This window comes from Pongo pygmaeus, chromosome 7 (genome assembly GCF_028885625.2).
Source record: "Pongo pygmaeus isolate AG05252 chromosome 7, NHGRI_mPonPyg2-v2.0_pri, whole genome shotgun sequence".
In the NCBI taxonomy this organism is placed as follows: Eukaryota; Metazoa; Chordata; class Mammalia; order Primates; family Hominidae; genus Pongo; species Pongo pygmaeus.
Genome location: NC_072380.2, coordinates 133,198,958 through 133,215,026, shown reverse-complemented (window position 1 = coordinate 133,215,026; position 16,069 = coordinate 133,198,958). Strand labels below are relative to the sequence as shown.

General features: G+C 35.3%; 1 protein-coding gene across 2 annotated transcripts in view; it reads right to left on the bottom strand.

The window, feature by feature from the left end:
• The window catches only part of MTBP (MDM2 binding protein), an 84,190-nt gene that overhangs the window by 38,107 nt on the left and 30,014 nt on the right, over nucleotides 1-16,069 (bottom strand). For both annotated transcript variants that reach the window (XM_054497823.2, XM_063669040.1), the window contains exons 12-13: nucleotides 2,597-2,770; nucleotides 354-461 (exon numbers count right to left, since the gene is read on the bottom strand). In XM_054497823.2, coding sequence (XP_054353798.1) covers nucleotides 354-461; nucleotides 2,597-2,770 — 282 coding nt within the window. The remainder of the gene's footprint in view (nucleotides 1-353; nucleotides 462-2,596; nucleotides 2,771-16,069) is intronic.

The following is a 16,069-nucleotide window of genomic DNA, read 5'->3' as shown; positions in this document are numbered from 1 at the left end:
AACTTCTGCTACCAAAAATATATAAAAAGATATTTTATCAAGAGTTATACATAGAAAAATAAAACTTACATACCTTCTCTAGCATACAATTAAAAACAAATTTTGAAATACAAAATTTGCCTGATGAAATACTTTTACAAATGTTAACAGTGATGTACAAATAAACAGAAATATTCTGAATCTAGTGAAAATATCTCTTCTACTCTACATCATTGCTTTCAAAAATAGTTCTATAAATAAGTAGCATAAATAAAAGATAAACTATATAAGAAAAAGTGTGCAAATAAAGGTAGCTTATGTCCAAACAAGTCAACATTTTTAGAGTAGGATGAAATATACAAATTGTTACTTACTTAGGCATTCTTTCAAAGCTAAAACTTGAACATTAGCTAACTGTTTCTCTCTCTGTACAATCTGCTCCCCAGAAAAATGTGGAAGTGATAATAAGTCAAAAGGAAAACCTGAGAAATAAGAAAAAAAAAGGTCAACATTAACGATGCCCTTTGCCAACAATTAGTACTCAGTTCCTGGGAAATGTGTTATAGCAACGATTCAACAAAAATAAAAGTCAATCACTCACCTCTCTCGACCTTATATATTTCAAAGTAAATAATAATAATAATTAAGCAGCAGAAAATAAGCATACTCAATTATTTTGCATTTTAAACACTGACCTGATTTTTAAATTGAGGGAATTTAGATAGCAAAGTAGAATTCCCTGAATCATATTTTCTTCTACCTGATCAGAAATCACAGATAGGGAATGGTAGCTAGTCTCTAAAGATACCCCCAAAAGCCACTGAATGAACCACATCTCCTGTTATTCCTTTTTGTGCAGTCCCCTCCACAATGAATCCAACCTAGATAAATGTGCTGGATGGTCCCATGATAGCCTTAGCCATGTCTCTCTCCCCATTCTTCATGCCCATTTTACTCAGAATAACTGTAGAATGCACTGGAAATGTACTATCTTGAAATAGGGAGGAACTGCCCAGGATAGCTTGAGTTTTTTTCCTCTGGCCCCTAAAAGCAGAATGTCCTTCAAAGCGTTGCCCAATGAGTCACATGGCCCCTCAAATACAGAAGCCAGGTCAGGCTGCCTTTTGGGGTCCCTTAGCTGTGGTGCAAATGGCGCACATGCAGTCAAGACTCCATCTGCCCTGGGAAGCTTTCGTGAGCCTTGGGGGCCTGACTCACAACAGATCCTAGGCTTCTTTTGTTCCTTGCTGCCTATCTGTAAGTAATAAATCTGCTTCACATAACTTGTATGTGAGTGTGTTCTGTCACATCGGACTAGGACAAATTGGTAACCAGTACATGGTGGACCGAAATAGTAGCCCATGGGGCAGCAGACAGATGTATTTAGACTCCCGTTACTGGTGGTTGGCATAGTGATGATCTTTCCTATTCTCCACGCTGTGGCAGTCCTCCCTTAAGATTGCTAATTATTGGACATGCTTCACACGATGTAACAAATAAGGTAACGTAAACGTGACACTGAATGACTTCTAGCTAGGAAACAGAAAGCCTTGTAGCTTCACAGAACAATTGCTCTAAGTCAGCAACCATGTAAGAAGTCAGCCTAGGCCAGGCACAGTGGATCACGCCTGTAATCCCAGCACTTTGGGAGGCCGAGGCAGGCAGATCACGAGGTCAAGAGATCGAGACCATCCTGTCCAACATGGTGAAACCCCGTCTCTACTAAAAATACACAAATTAGCTGGACATGGTGGCGCACACCTGTAGTCCCAGCTACTTGGGGGGCTGAGGCAGGAGACTCACTTGAACCTGGGAGGCAGAGGTTGCAGTGAGTGAAGATTGCACCACTGCACTCTAGCCTGGTGACAGAGAAAGACTCTGTCTCAAAAAAAAAAAAAAAAAAAAAGAAGTCAGTCTGCCCTAAGACCATGATGTTGTAAGGAAGCCCAAGCTAGCTGTGAGGAAAGGGTCTGTGAAGAGAAAATCAGACCTCATCTGTTCCAGTCATCCTAGCCCAGGCACCAAACATGGGTGTGAAGAAACTATCTTAGACATCAAGCCCTGTGGAATCTTCAAATGACTGGAGCCATAGTTGTATGTGACTGTAATCATATGCAGGACCTCAAAATAGAAACATCCAACTGAGCCCATCAACCCACAGGACCATGAGAGATAATAATAAACTCCTATTTTTAAGTTAAATTTGGGGTAGTTTGTTATGCAGCAATCGATAACCTAAATAATAAAGCCTGGGAAGAAGAGGGAAAGATGGGCAATAAAATAGAACATGTGGCTTGAGAAGATGTAAATGAAAATGAGAAATATAGCAAAATATATGTATTTAAAGTGGAAAATACTAAAAATTTCATTTTTAGAATTGAAGGCTGATCTACTAAACTTTACTAGGTATAATGTAAAAGGAATTTGCTCTTTGCACATTAAATTGTAAAAATATGTCATAATATGTTTTAAATAAAAGGTAAATTAATGAAAGAGAATGGAGTTTGGTGAAAATAAATTCATTAAATTTTTAGTATTTCTTCTACTTAAAGCCACATATGCTAACTACACACACAAACAATGTAAACATATTTTTCTACCTAAAGTTAACACTTACTCAATTTGGCTTCTTCTGTCTTTGTTTTCATCTTTCCATGAATTAAATTGAGTGCAAATGAGCCATTGATCTGGTTGGCTGAGTGAATCAATGTGGCTTTACATCTTCTATTGCCATTACCTTGTAACAAGAGATAATAGCTAGAACACTCTCCTTTCACTTCAACATCTGGAACTAAACAAAAACAATTCTCTTGTTAAGTATGTGAAAATTCAGCACACAACACAACAGAACCACACATTTGATCCATATGATATAATAAAATTTTTTGTTATTTTAAAACAAGCTGTTAATACATTCAGGGCTAGTAGTTGTTCATTTAATTGAGAAAGCTGTTAAAGCAAAAAATCATAACAATTACAAAGCATAAATCTTTTATTTTAAATTAAAAGTATGTGTACTCATTCTTTAACTTTTGATATGGCTTACCAGAGTTCTACAGTATATTTCTTAAATAACCACATCAATAATGTTTACAGCTTCCATTTCTTTAAAGAGGAATAAACTGATTCCTACAAACACCAACTTAATTGGTGGGAGCAGAAGGATACAGCTATACTTGGGAGTAGCTTTTTGCTTCTTGCAGTGGGCATCCATAATGTATTTTACAGAGGGAATGGAGAGCATTCATTAATCTGGCATGCCAGTTATGTGAAGGTCAGTTAAGACAGCATCTAGTATATTTTAAAAGCAAATCAAGTGAGGGTTATAGTGAAGGTTGAAGAAAAACGGTGAAGCCTTTGAGATTAAAAATAGAAGTAGAATCTTTCTTTGCTGAAGATGGTGAGTTGGACATAAACATTTATATTCACTATCTCCTGAAATTCCACTAAATGAGAATAAAGAAATCTTAAAAATAGCATAAATCTACAAGAACTAATATCTGGAAGAGACAACGACAACTAAAATTTGAAAGCAGAAAAGCATATGAACAATTGATAACAAACTTCAGTCTCTCCACTGCTAAGGAGCTTAGAAAAACAGCAGAGAAAGCCCCAAAGCAACACAATTTATACACGCATCCTCAAGAGGCTCTGGAATGGTGACCCCAGATGGCACCGGAAGCAAAATGAAGCTGGAATAGGAACAGAGTTTGAAAGTCAACTTGAGAAACAGGCCTTCTGATCCCTTACTCTATTCAGGCAAATGACTGTCAGAAGATTAGAGGCTTATTCTCTGGAGAGGGTAAAACAAAGTGTCTTCGGCTTGAGATATATAAGGCAGAGTTATGGGTTGATTAATTATCAGGGAATCAAAGTGAATGCTTACCTCTTTAAAAAGTTATCTATGTCTCTATTTCCCTTAAGTTTATTTTAGGGGCTATCAGGACGGCAGGGTGAGAAAGTCTGTGGACCCACTCCCCAGCAATACAAGCACAACTGGTGAAATGATCCTAAGGGTATATACCAAATTAAGAAACATTTATTCAGGAAAATATACTAAGATTAGGATTGGGAAGAAGCACGTTGGACAGATTGGAGCTTCTATCCATTGAGTTGGGAATGGGTTGGGAAGCAGCAGGTTGTGGCTTAGTTTTTAAGAGTCCGCAGCGCTTCAGCTGCAGCCTGCTTTTCCCCACCCATTCCCAACGCAGACGGACAGAAACTCCAATCCAAGTGGCTGTGGCCAAAAAGATGGGTCTCCCTCTTCCCTTGGCTTCCAGTAAAGGGTTATAGCATCTCATGGGAAGGAGCAGGCTGTCAGCAATTTCTCATCCCCTCATTCTGAGTTGAAAAGACTAAATTCCTAATGCATATGATGAGAATTCAGGAACTTCCTTTCTCCACCTAGCCCCTACTCATAAGGTAGAGGTTCTACCCCAGGATAGGAAAGCTGAGAAAATAGGGACCCAAATGTCTTCACCTCAGCGCATTCACAGGGCAGTTTCTACACCGGGAGAGGTATATAAAGAAGACCAGAAGCTACATGCTGGCCCAGCTACCGAAGTAGTGGCTCGGAGATTTTGCCCAGGGGAAGAGACCTTAAAACAGAAGGCCCTAAGCACTACCCAAAGAAACTGACTTTATCTGATTCAGATTGCGGATAAGTTGGAGCCCAAAGGTGGTCTCAAAAACTATGGAGACTTGGTAATAAGCAAATAAAAGGAGGCTGGTAGTTCACTTAATTAAGAGAAACAAGCAAAAGATCTAGTTCATTAGAGAAAACCGGGGAATGAGACAGCTAAGAAGTGTCATCTTGGTGTCAGAATTCAAATCGAAGAATGGCCACAAAAATGAATCAAATTTAAATGGATGTGGAACAATTTAAGCCCTAATGCATTGTCAAAAACAATAAAGCAATTAGTGAAGATGGCAATTAGTGAGGTATAAAACAGCTACACGTGATAGCAAATGAGGCCGACAAAGAAGGTATCAGGGAAAGGCAAAATGAGTCAGGTAGAGACCACTGGATTCCCAGGGTAAATGTGGCCACACCGAAGGCCGCACCCTCTGAAGAGTGACACCAAAGTCAAACAGACTTCATTAAAATTACCTAGCCAACTCATACAACAAATAAATACGCAAACAACAAGAAAACAAACCTAATAAGGGGGGAGATAAATTATTAACCAATAGCTACAATATATTACCTAAATTGCCATCTTTATCAAGAAATTATGAGACGTGCAAAGAAACAGGAATGTGTAATACCTACAGAAGGGGAAAAGCAAGTGATAGAAAATACTTGTGAGAGGTCCCAGAAGTTAAATATAACAAAGACTTCAAAGCAAACATTATAAATACATTTAAAGAACTAAAGGAAACCATGCTTAAAGAAGAAATGAAAGGTATGATGACAATGTCTCATGAAATAGAGAACACAGATGAAAAGATATAAAATAAAAACCCAATGGAAACACTGGAGTGGAAAAGTACAATAAACTTAAAAGGACTAAAATCATTAGTCCTTTTAGACACTAATAATTCAAAGAAATTTGGGAAATTAACAAATATGTGGAAATTAAACAACACGCTAACAAATAACCAATGGGTCAAATATGAAATCACAATGCAAATTTAAAAATACTCTAAGATAAATGAAAGACATAAAATTTATCAAATACAGCTGAAGTAGTGTTAAAGATCTCAATCAATAACCTAACCTTCTACCTTAAGACACTGAAAAAAGACGAAGCCCAGCAATTCCACTCCTAGATTTATACTGAAAATAATTTTAAGCCTGTACCTTTATATTCAGAGCAGCATTATTCATAATAGCCTAAAAGTGTCAACATCCCAAATGTCCATCAACTGATGTGTGGATAAATAAAATGTGGTATATCTAAGTGGTGAAATATTATTCAGCAATAAAGAGGATGATGTCCTGGCATATGCTACAGCATGTACAGCATGGATGAACTTTGAAAACATTATACTAAGTCCAAGAAGCTAGTCACTAAAAACTAGATATTATATGATTACACTTCCATGACATGTCCAGAACAGTCAAATCTATACAGACCACAATAGATACATGGTTGCTTAGGGGTAAGGGGGAGGAATGGGTGGTGGAAATGCGCAATGATTGCTAATGCGTATGGGGTTTCTTTCCGGGGAGATTAAAATGCCCTAAACTTGATTGTGGTGATAGTTGCACAATTCTGTGATTATATTTTAAAAGCCACTGAATTGTAAACTTTAAAAGGGTAAAATGTATGGTATGCATTATATCTCAATAAAACCGTATTTTTAAAAATTATCTTAGGAATGTAAATTTCTGCTCACAAAAAGAAAGTTCTTGACAGTACTTCAGTTCTTTATAGACAACCACACAGCAAATAAAAGATTCTTTTATGTAGTATATAGAATGTCATATATACACATATATACATCCCAAAATACTAAGAAAGTACTGTAATTTTATTAGAATAGCTACAGTTTATTTCATAGATAGGAAGATACTGTGGGTTATAGTCTATTCCCAAAAACAATGATGAAGTAACAAAAACAATTTTTACAATTAGATAGCTAGAGTGACATTAATTCTGTTCATAAACTGCAGTTTTAGAACATGAATTTAAATAAAGGTTATTAGAAAAGAAAAACACTTGTTGTTACCAGTTTTATTTGAAATTAAGGTTTGCCAAAAGACACAGTGACCTTAATTCATTCACCATTTTAGCTGCTTGCTGATTCAACTGATATATATATCTCTTCAATCTATGACATTCTTTCCACATTTATTTTAAATCTCATCACCTTTATTTGCATTTTAATCACTGAAGCTTGTAATTACAACAATCTTATTTTCCTCAAAAGAAAAATATTTACTGTAAAGAACTCTCTTAGCCATAATGACTCTGCAGTCATTTAAAAAATGTTGCTCCAGATTTGGCAGGTGTTAATTGAAGACTTATTAAATAACTTTTATGTAAATGCCACAGAGAGTAACAGATTTACAATTAGCATAGTTATTCCAGCCTCGTCACTCTTCCTAAAGTAATAAGGGAAAATGATTACTAAAAAAAAGTCTATTTTCAATTTTTGTTTATTTACATTATCATTTGATAAGGTGTTGGCTTGTATGCCCCTCTCCACCAAAAGCATACGTATATTTTGGATATACTATACAGATAAAATGGGAGAAGCAGAAACTACCAAGTGTCTATTAGTTGCATCAAAGTTTACAGATAACACATAAACCACAATAAAGTCTTATGTCTTTATTAGTATTAGCAAAAAAAATTCTTATATAATAAAAATCTAGTTATATTCTTTGTCAATAAGTTTCTTAGTGGTTCTTAAAACCTTATAATACTCATTTTTAACAGCTAATATGAAAACAAAATTATAATAATCTAAAGGATAAATAATATTCCACATGATGGAAGGAAAAAATATATCCCAGGACTACGGGGGAAACAGGATATTCTGGGTAAGTGAATATTCTGACTTACTGATAGTTATTATATATGTTCATAAAGAAATGCCAAAATAACATAACCAATTATTTTAATAATCATTCCAAAAATGAAATAATAAAACAAAATCTAGTTTCCAATGTAGGCATCTTAGGAGGCTACACTCTTTTCAACAATGAGATCACTGTTTAATTCTACACTCAACTTTTGAAACAGCCCTTAGTGCCAGCTGGGGAGGCACAAGAAAAAAAAAATCTAATTACTTTATATTCATAAACCATCTTCAAAAATGTATTTCCTAGCCTGATACCCCACCCTATTCATCAGACTAAGCTTTGAACAATTTAGCGTAAAACTAGGCTGCTACTGAAATTGTTCATGAAAATGACTGTGGCTCAATTTTAAAAAGAATCTAAAATAGTTTAAAAAAAAAAGAGATGATAGTACTGGCCGGGTGCGGTGGCTCATGCCTGTAATCCCAGCACTTTGGGAGGCTGAGGTGGATGGATCACGAGGTCAGGAGATCAAGACCATCCTGGCTAACATGGTGAAACCCCATCTCTACTAAAAATACAAAAAATTAGCCGGGCGTGGTGGCATGTGCCTGTAATCTTAGCTACTCGGGAGGCTGAGGCAGGAGAATCGCTTGAACCCAGGAGGTGGAGATTGCAGTGAGCTGAGATCACGCTACTGCATTCCAGCCTGGGCAACAAAGCAAGACTCCGCCTCAAAAAAAGAAAGAAAGAAAGAAAAAAAAAGAATAGTACTGTTGAATAGGTGTATAACTCACTACTGTGAAAATTATAAAAACACAGGATTTATAAATTCCACCATGACTATTTTAAACAATTAAGTAATATTAGGATCATAAACTATATACATTTCCTCTCAATTACTATATAATAAAATACACAATTCGAAAGCTACAATGAATAGAGAAGCCATTCAAAAGACATTTCCAGATCTTACTCATTATGAACAGCAATGATTTCTTTATTGTTCCACAGACAAAGAAGCATAGAAGATTGGACAGAATAACAAAAAGCTACTGCAGAATTTAGGAAGTGTGTACCTTCATTACCAATTTGTTTCAAACAAGCTTGAGATACAATAAGGAAGTAGTAGTATCCTTATTTTCTAGATAAGGAATTAAAGGCCTAAAGTAGTGATTCTCAATTTTTTTTCTGCCTCAAAGCATCTAAAGGATTCTTCAGTGACAGTGATTTCACCTCGTGTTGGGGAAAGCACCACCTAGGGCAGAGGTTCTCAATCTTAGATATACATTTGAACCACCAAGGATGCTCTAACAAACCACTGACACCCTGGGTCCACCCCAGAGATTTGGGTTGAATTATTTTCAGGTGGAGCTCAGCTTGACATTTTTAAATAACTGTCAAGGTGATTCTAATTTGCAGCTGGTGTTAAGAATCATTGAACTAGAGAGAGAAACAAAACTCTGTATTTAGATTGAAGGACCTAAATGATTCTTAGAAAAAAAGTGATTCTTTAAATAACTGTAAATAACTGTCAAAATGATTCTAGTTTGTAGCTGATGTTAAGAATCATTAAACTAGAGAGATAAACAAAACTCTGCATTTAGGTTGAAGGACCCGAATGATTCTTACAAAAAGTGATCCTTATAAAAAATAAAAACCTTTAATGATGTAAAATTACATATGTATTTACATATGTACATATATATATTAAAGTCTAACTTTAACAAATTTTGGGAAATGTAAACAACTGCGCATCCATCACTATGATCCAGTTTTGAGAAACTTCCATCACACCTTTGCAGTCAATCTCCCTTCTACCCATGGCCTCAGACAACCATTGATCTGCTTTCTGTCTCCTTCTGCCTTTTATAGAAATTTCATATATATGATCTTACAATAAATAATCTAACCTTGTCTGACATTATTTATAAACTTAGCATAATGTTTTTCAGGTACACCCCAAACTTTTCATGCCTTCTCATTCCTCAGTATTCCATTATATGCAAAAAAAAAATGATCTCTTCACCAGATGATAAATATTTGCATAGTTTCCAAGTGTTGGCTATTACAAATAATGCTTTTATAAACACCTGCATACAAGCCTTTGTGTAAACATATGTTCTCATTTCTCCTAGGTAAATATCTAGGAATGAAAGGGCTGGGTTGTACTTCAAGTGCAAGTTTAACTGCCACACTGTTTTCCTTACTAGCTGTGCTATTGAACATCCCCAGCAACAATGTGTGAGATGTGCAATTTCTCCACATCCTCATCAACATTTGATAGTCACTGTTTTCAATTACAGCCATTCTAGTGAGTGTGTTGTAGAATCACATTTTGGTTGTAATTTGCATCTCCCAAGAGAGTAATGATGTTGGGCATCTTTTCATGGAGTTTACTAGTTATTCGTGTATCTTCTTTGGTGAAATGTCTATTCAAGCATTTCACTCACTTATTAACTGGGTTGTTTTATTATATATAAAATTGGGAGAATTTTTCAAATATATCTGTCCATTGTCAGATATACGACTGGAACTATTTTCTCTAAGTAGCTTGTTTTTAAATGTTCTTGATAGTGTTTATCAAAAAGTAAGCATTTTGAACCTTGGTGAATTCTACTTTATAAATTTGTTTTCTTTTTCTAATTTATAGATTTGTTATCTATGTTATCTTACAAAAGCTTTATAATTTCAGCTCTTGAATTAAGTTATACGATCCATTTTGAGCTAATTTTCATTTAAAGTAAAAGTCTAAGTACATATATAAATATATATACATAATTTTTACATATGCATATCCAATCCTTCCAGCAGTGTGTTGAAACTGTCCTTTTGCCATTGGCATCTGACTCTATTCTGTTCCATGGATCTATGTATTCTTAGCCCAATACCACAATGTCTTGATAACTGTGGCTTTATAATAAGTCATGAGATCAGGTAGCATAAGCTCTCAAGTGTTGTTTTTCCTTTTCAAAATTGTTCTGGCCATTATAGGTGCCTTGCTATTCCACATAAATTTAGGATCAGTTTGTCAATTTCTTTTCTTTTTTTTTTTTTTTTTTGAGACGGAGTCTCGCTCTGTCGCCCAGGCTGGAGTGCAGTGGCGCGATCTTGGCTCACTGCAACCTCTGCCTCCCGGGTTCAAGCGATTCTCCTGCCTCAGTCTCCAGAGCAGCTGGGATTACAGGCGCCTGCCACCACGCCTGGCTAATTTTTGTATTTTTTTTTTGTAGAGACGGGGTTTTGCCATGTTGGCCAGGCTGGTCTTGACCTCCTGCAGTTTGTCAATTTCTATAAAAAGTCCTGCTGGAATTTTGATAGGCATTGGGTTCAATTTGGAGTTCTATCTTAATAATACTGAGTTTTCCAAACTCTAAATATGGTATATCTCTCCATTTACTTATATCTTCTTTAATTACTCTCAGTAATGTTTTGGGGTTTTCAGTGTACGTCTTATACTTCTTTTGGTAGACATATTCTTCAATATTTTATTCATTAATTTCTGGTCTATTTCTTTCCTTCTACTCATTTAGATTAGGTCTTCTTGCTTACCAAGGTTAATGGTTAAATTATTGATTCTTGATCTTCTTTCCATTCTAAGATAAGCATTTCAGATATTCTTAGTACTGCTTTACCTGTGTTCCATACATTTTATGTTTTGTTTTTATTTTCATTCAGTTAAAACTATCTCGTAATTTCCTTTTTGATTTTTTCTTTGACCTATAGGTTATTTGGAAGTGTGTTAATTCCCAAATAGTTGAGAGATCTCTCAGGTTTCTTTCTGTTGTCGATTTCTAACTTAATTCCATTGAAACTGGAGGATATCGTGTGTATTATTTCTATCCTTTTAAATTTGCTGAGATTCATTTAGTGGGCTAGCATGTATACAGGTCTGTCCTGAAGCATGTTTCATATGTGCTTGAAAAGAATGAGTATAAAGTTAAGTGTACAATAAAGGTTGGTAGTCAAGTTACTTGAAAGGTTTACCATTGTATTCCTAGCACCACAGTAACACCTTGCACACAGCAGGCACAGAAAAATATTTGTTGACTAAAAGAATACTTTGTCTCTGTCACTAAAATTTCTTTCAAAATCCTTATCAGTCCTTTATTTCTCAAGATGAAATTTATAGATCACTTGTACTGTGCTATTTTAACCTTATCTGTTTCAGCCCACTATTTTTTATTTTAACTTTGAGTGTAGATTCAGGAGGTACACATGCAGGTTTCTCATAAGGGTATATTGTGTGATGTTGAGGTTTGTGCTTCTATTAATCCTGTCACCCAGACAGTGAACATAGTACACAACTTCTCTCCTTTGGAGTCCCCAGTGCCTACTGTTCCCATCTTTATATTTGTGTATATCCAGGGTTTAGTCTCCATTTGTGAGAACATGTGATATTTGGTTTTCTGTTTCTGTGATAATTCATTTAGGATAATGGCCTCCAGTTGCATCCACGGTGTTGCAAAGGACATGGTTCCACAGTATTCCATGGTGTACATGTACCACATTTCTTATGGCTGCACAGTATTCCATGGTGTATATGTACCATCTTTTTATAGCTGCATAGTAGTCCATGGTGTTCATGGATCATTTTTTTATGGCTGCACAGTATTCCATAGCATAAGTGTACAATCTTTTTTATGGCTGCGTGGTATTCCTGGTATATATGTACCACATTTTCTTTAACCAATCCACTGTTGATGTCAGCCCACTATTTCGAAATACTTTCACCATGGTGATTTGAATGTGGAAAAGGCACATGCTTCATCATTTCAAAACATTTTATCAGTCATTAGTCTAGTCCCTCTAAAAATATTTTTATTAGAATTGTTAGTCAACAAAACAATCAGATATGATTTTCTCCAAGAGTGCCTTTAACATGTTTCTTTTCAAAAGAATTCCAATTTTAAAAATATAAGGCAATATTGGAGTTTAGACTTCTAAAATTATCAAACATCTAGAATTATAAAATTGTCAGATACTATTATTCTGCTACATGAGAATAAATTATTTCCACAAATATCAAGACATAAAATTGAAAAGACCAAGTTTTTTTTTTCTTTATTATACTTTAAGTTCTGGGATACATGTACAGAACGTGCAGGTTTGTTACATAGGTATACACGTGCCATGGTGGTTTGCTGCACCCACCAAATCATCATCTACATTAGGTATTTCTCCTAATGCTATCCCTCCCCTAGCCACCCATGCCCTGACAGGCCCCAGTGTGTGATGTTCCCCTCCCTGTGTCCATGTGTTCTCATTGTTCAACTCCCACTTATGAGTGAGAACATGCGGTGTTTGATTTTCTGTTCTTGTGTTAGTTTGATGAGAATGATGGTTTCTAGCTTCATCCATGTCCGTGCAAAGGACATGAACTCATTCTTTTTTATTGCTACATAGTATTCCATAGTGTATATGTGCCACATTTTCTTTATCCAGTCTATCACTGATGGGCATTTGAGTTGATTCCAAGTCTTTGCTATTGTGAATAGTGCCACAATAAGCATATATGTGCATGTGTCTGTATAGTAGAATGATTTATAATCCTTTGGGTATATGCCCAGTAATGGGATGGCTGGGTCAAATGGTATTTCTGGTTCTAGATCACTGAGGAATTGCCACACTGTCTTCCACAATGGTTGAACTAATTTACACTCCCACCAACAGTGTATAAGTGTTCCTATTTCTCCAGATCCTCTCCAGCATCTGTTGTTTCCTGACTTTTTAATGATCGCCATTCTAACTGGCATGGGATGGTATCTCATTGTGGTTTTGATTTGCATTTCTCTAACGACCAGTGATTATGAGCTTTTTTTCATATGTTTATTGGCTGCATAAATGTCTTTTTCTGAGAAGTGTCTGTTCATATCCTTAGCCCACTTTTTGATGGGGTTGTTCGCTTTTTTCTTGTAAATTTGTTTAAGTTCCTTGTAGATTCTGGATATTAGCCCTTTGTCAGATGGATAGATTGCAAAAATTTTCTCCCATTCTTTAGGTTGCCTGTTCACTCTGATGATAGTTTCTTTTGCTGTGCAGAAGCTCTTTAGTTTAATTAGATCCTATTAGTCAATTCTGGCTTTTGTTGCCATTGCTTTTGGTGTTTTACTCATGAAGTCTTTGCCCATGCCTATGTCCTGAATGGTATTGCCTAAGTTTTCTTCTAGGGTTTTTATGGTTTTAGGTCTTATGTGTAAGTCTTTAATCCATCTTCAGTTAATTTTTGTATAAGGTGTAAGGAAGGGATCCAGTTTCAGCTTTCTGCATATGGCTAGCCAGTTTTCCCAACACCATTTATTAAATATGGAATCCTTTCTCCATTGTTTGTTTCTGTCAGGTTTGTCAAAGTTCAGATGGTTGTAGATGTGTGGCGTTATTTCTGAGGCTTCTGTTCTGTTCCATTGGTCTGTATAACTGTTTTGGTACCAGCACCATGCTGTTTTGGTTACTATAGTCTTGTAGCATAGTTTGAAGTCAGGTAGCATGACTCCTGACTCTGTTCTTTTTGCTTAGGATTGTCTTGGCTATATGAGCTCTTTTTTGGTTCCATATGAAATTTAAAGTAGTTTTTCTAATTCTGTGAAGAAAGTCAGTGGTAGCTTGACGGGGATAGCATTCAATCTATAAATTACTTTGGGCAGTAAGGCCATTTTCACGGTATTGATTCTACCTATCTATGAGCATGAAATAGTCTTCCATTTGTTTGTGTCCTCTCTTATTTCCTTGAGCAGTGCTTTGTAGTTCTCCTTGAAAAGATCCTTCACAGCCCTTGTAAGTTGTATTCCTAGGTATTTTATTCTCTTTGTAGCAATTGTGAATGGGAGTTCACTCATGATTTGGCTCTTTGTCTATTATTGGTGTATAGGAATGTTTGTGATTTTTGCACATTGATTTTGTATCCTGAGACTTTGTTGAAGTTGTTTATCAGCTTAAGGAGATTTTGGGGTGAGACGATGGAGTTTTCTAAATATACAATCATGTCTTCTGCAAACAGAGACAATTTGACTTCCTCTCTTCCTATTTGAATACCCTTTATTTCTTTCTCTTGCCTGATTACCTTGGCCAGAACTTCCAATACTATGTTGAATAGGAGTGGTGAGAGAGGGCATCCTTGTCTTGTGCCAGTTTTCAAAGGGAATCATTCCAGGATTTGCCCATTCAGTATGATATTGGCTACGGGTTTGTCATAAATAGCTCTTATTATTTTGAGATACGTTCCATCAATACCTAGCTTATTGAGAGTTTTAGCATGAAGAGGTGTTAAAGTTTATCGAAGGCCGAAAAGACCAATTTCTAAAAATTATTTTCAACAAAAGTATACATGATGTGACAAAAGAAATCATGCATGGCCTTTAGATACATTCAAAATTAGGTAGAAATTCTAATTCCACTCTGTGACATTAGATAAGGTTCTTGGTTTCCTTGATTACCTTATTTTTCTCAATTGTAATATAAAGGTTTTTTAAAAAACCTACTTCTCAGTATTGTTTTGAGAATTAAAGATAATGAATCCACAGCATATGGCACATAGTAGGCTTTCAATATTGGGAGATAAAATTTTTTATTACCTTTCTATGATTTGTTTAGGTTGCAGATGATCATTCGATTTTTTGACAATTTCATAAAATATCTCTGTAAACACAGTGAGCCAGCCATTTTTCACTATTCATCTGTCTTCTCAATAAAAGTTTTACATATAGGCATTTTTCTTTTGAAATGTAATAAGGTTGACTTAATTTCATTTGTTTGTACAGTGCTTTTGCATTTTTCCTGTATCATAATAATTTCTGGGTATTTTATTTAATACCAACTTTAAAAGGCATTCATTTGCTATTATAATTAAACCATACTTCAAATTGGGCATTGTTTGTCCATTTTAGTTCAAACTATATGAAATTGCTGATATGTAACAATTTTTGATATATAAAAACAACATCATATGGTTGAAATTAATACATACATATTTTTTATTTCATCAAAGGATGAAACCTAGGAAACTGATAAAAATTGGAGCACAAATTTTGGTTCACACTACATAGATGGAGTCCATTCAAAGTCTTTATCTGTCTGGAAAGCAGTTATTACTACCTAAAAATATATACTTCACTCATTATTTAACAAATATTTTTGAGCAACTGTTAAGTGTCAGGTAGACACACATTTAGTATATTAGACAGCATGAGTACTAAGGTAAAAAAATAAACCTAGGAAGATGAATAAGAGGTCAGGAGAAGAGTCTGTTTGCAACTTTAGATGGGCTGGCAAAAAAGGTCCTAAAAGAGAAAAATGATTTTGGAGTAAAGACCTGAAAAAATTAGGAACTAGTCATATGACTATCTGGGGGAACAACTAAACCTGTGACCTCTACCATGAAGTAAGCTCCATTAGGGCAAGGATTTTGTTCTATTTACTGCTGGTCCAGCATGTAAAACAGTGCCTAATATATTGTAAGTGCTCGATAAAAATATCTGTTGAAAAAGCGGATACTTAATGCATATACAAATATGTTTAAATGCTCAATACACACAAACTTGTTTTTACCATTAATAATAGCATAACTATTGCATACCTTGCTTTTTTCATTATGTCTTGGGGATTTTTTCTAGTCAGTGACTA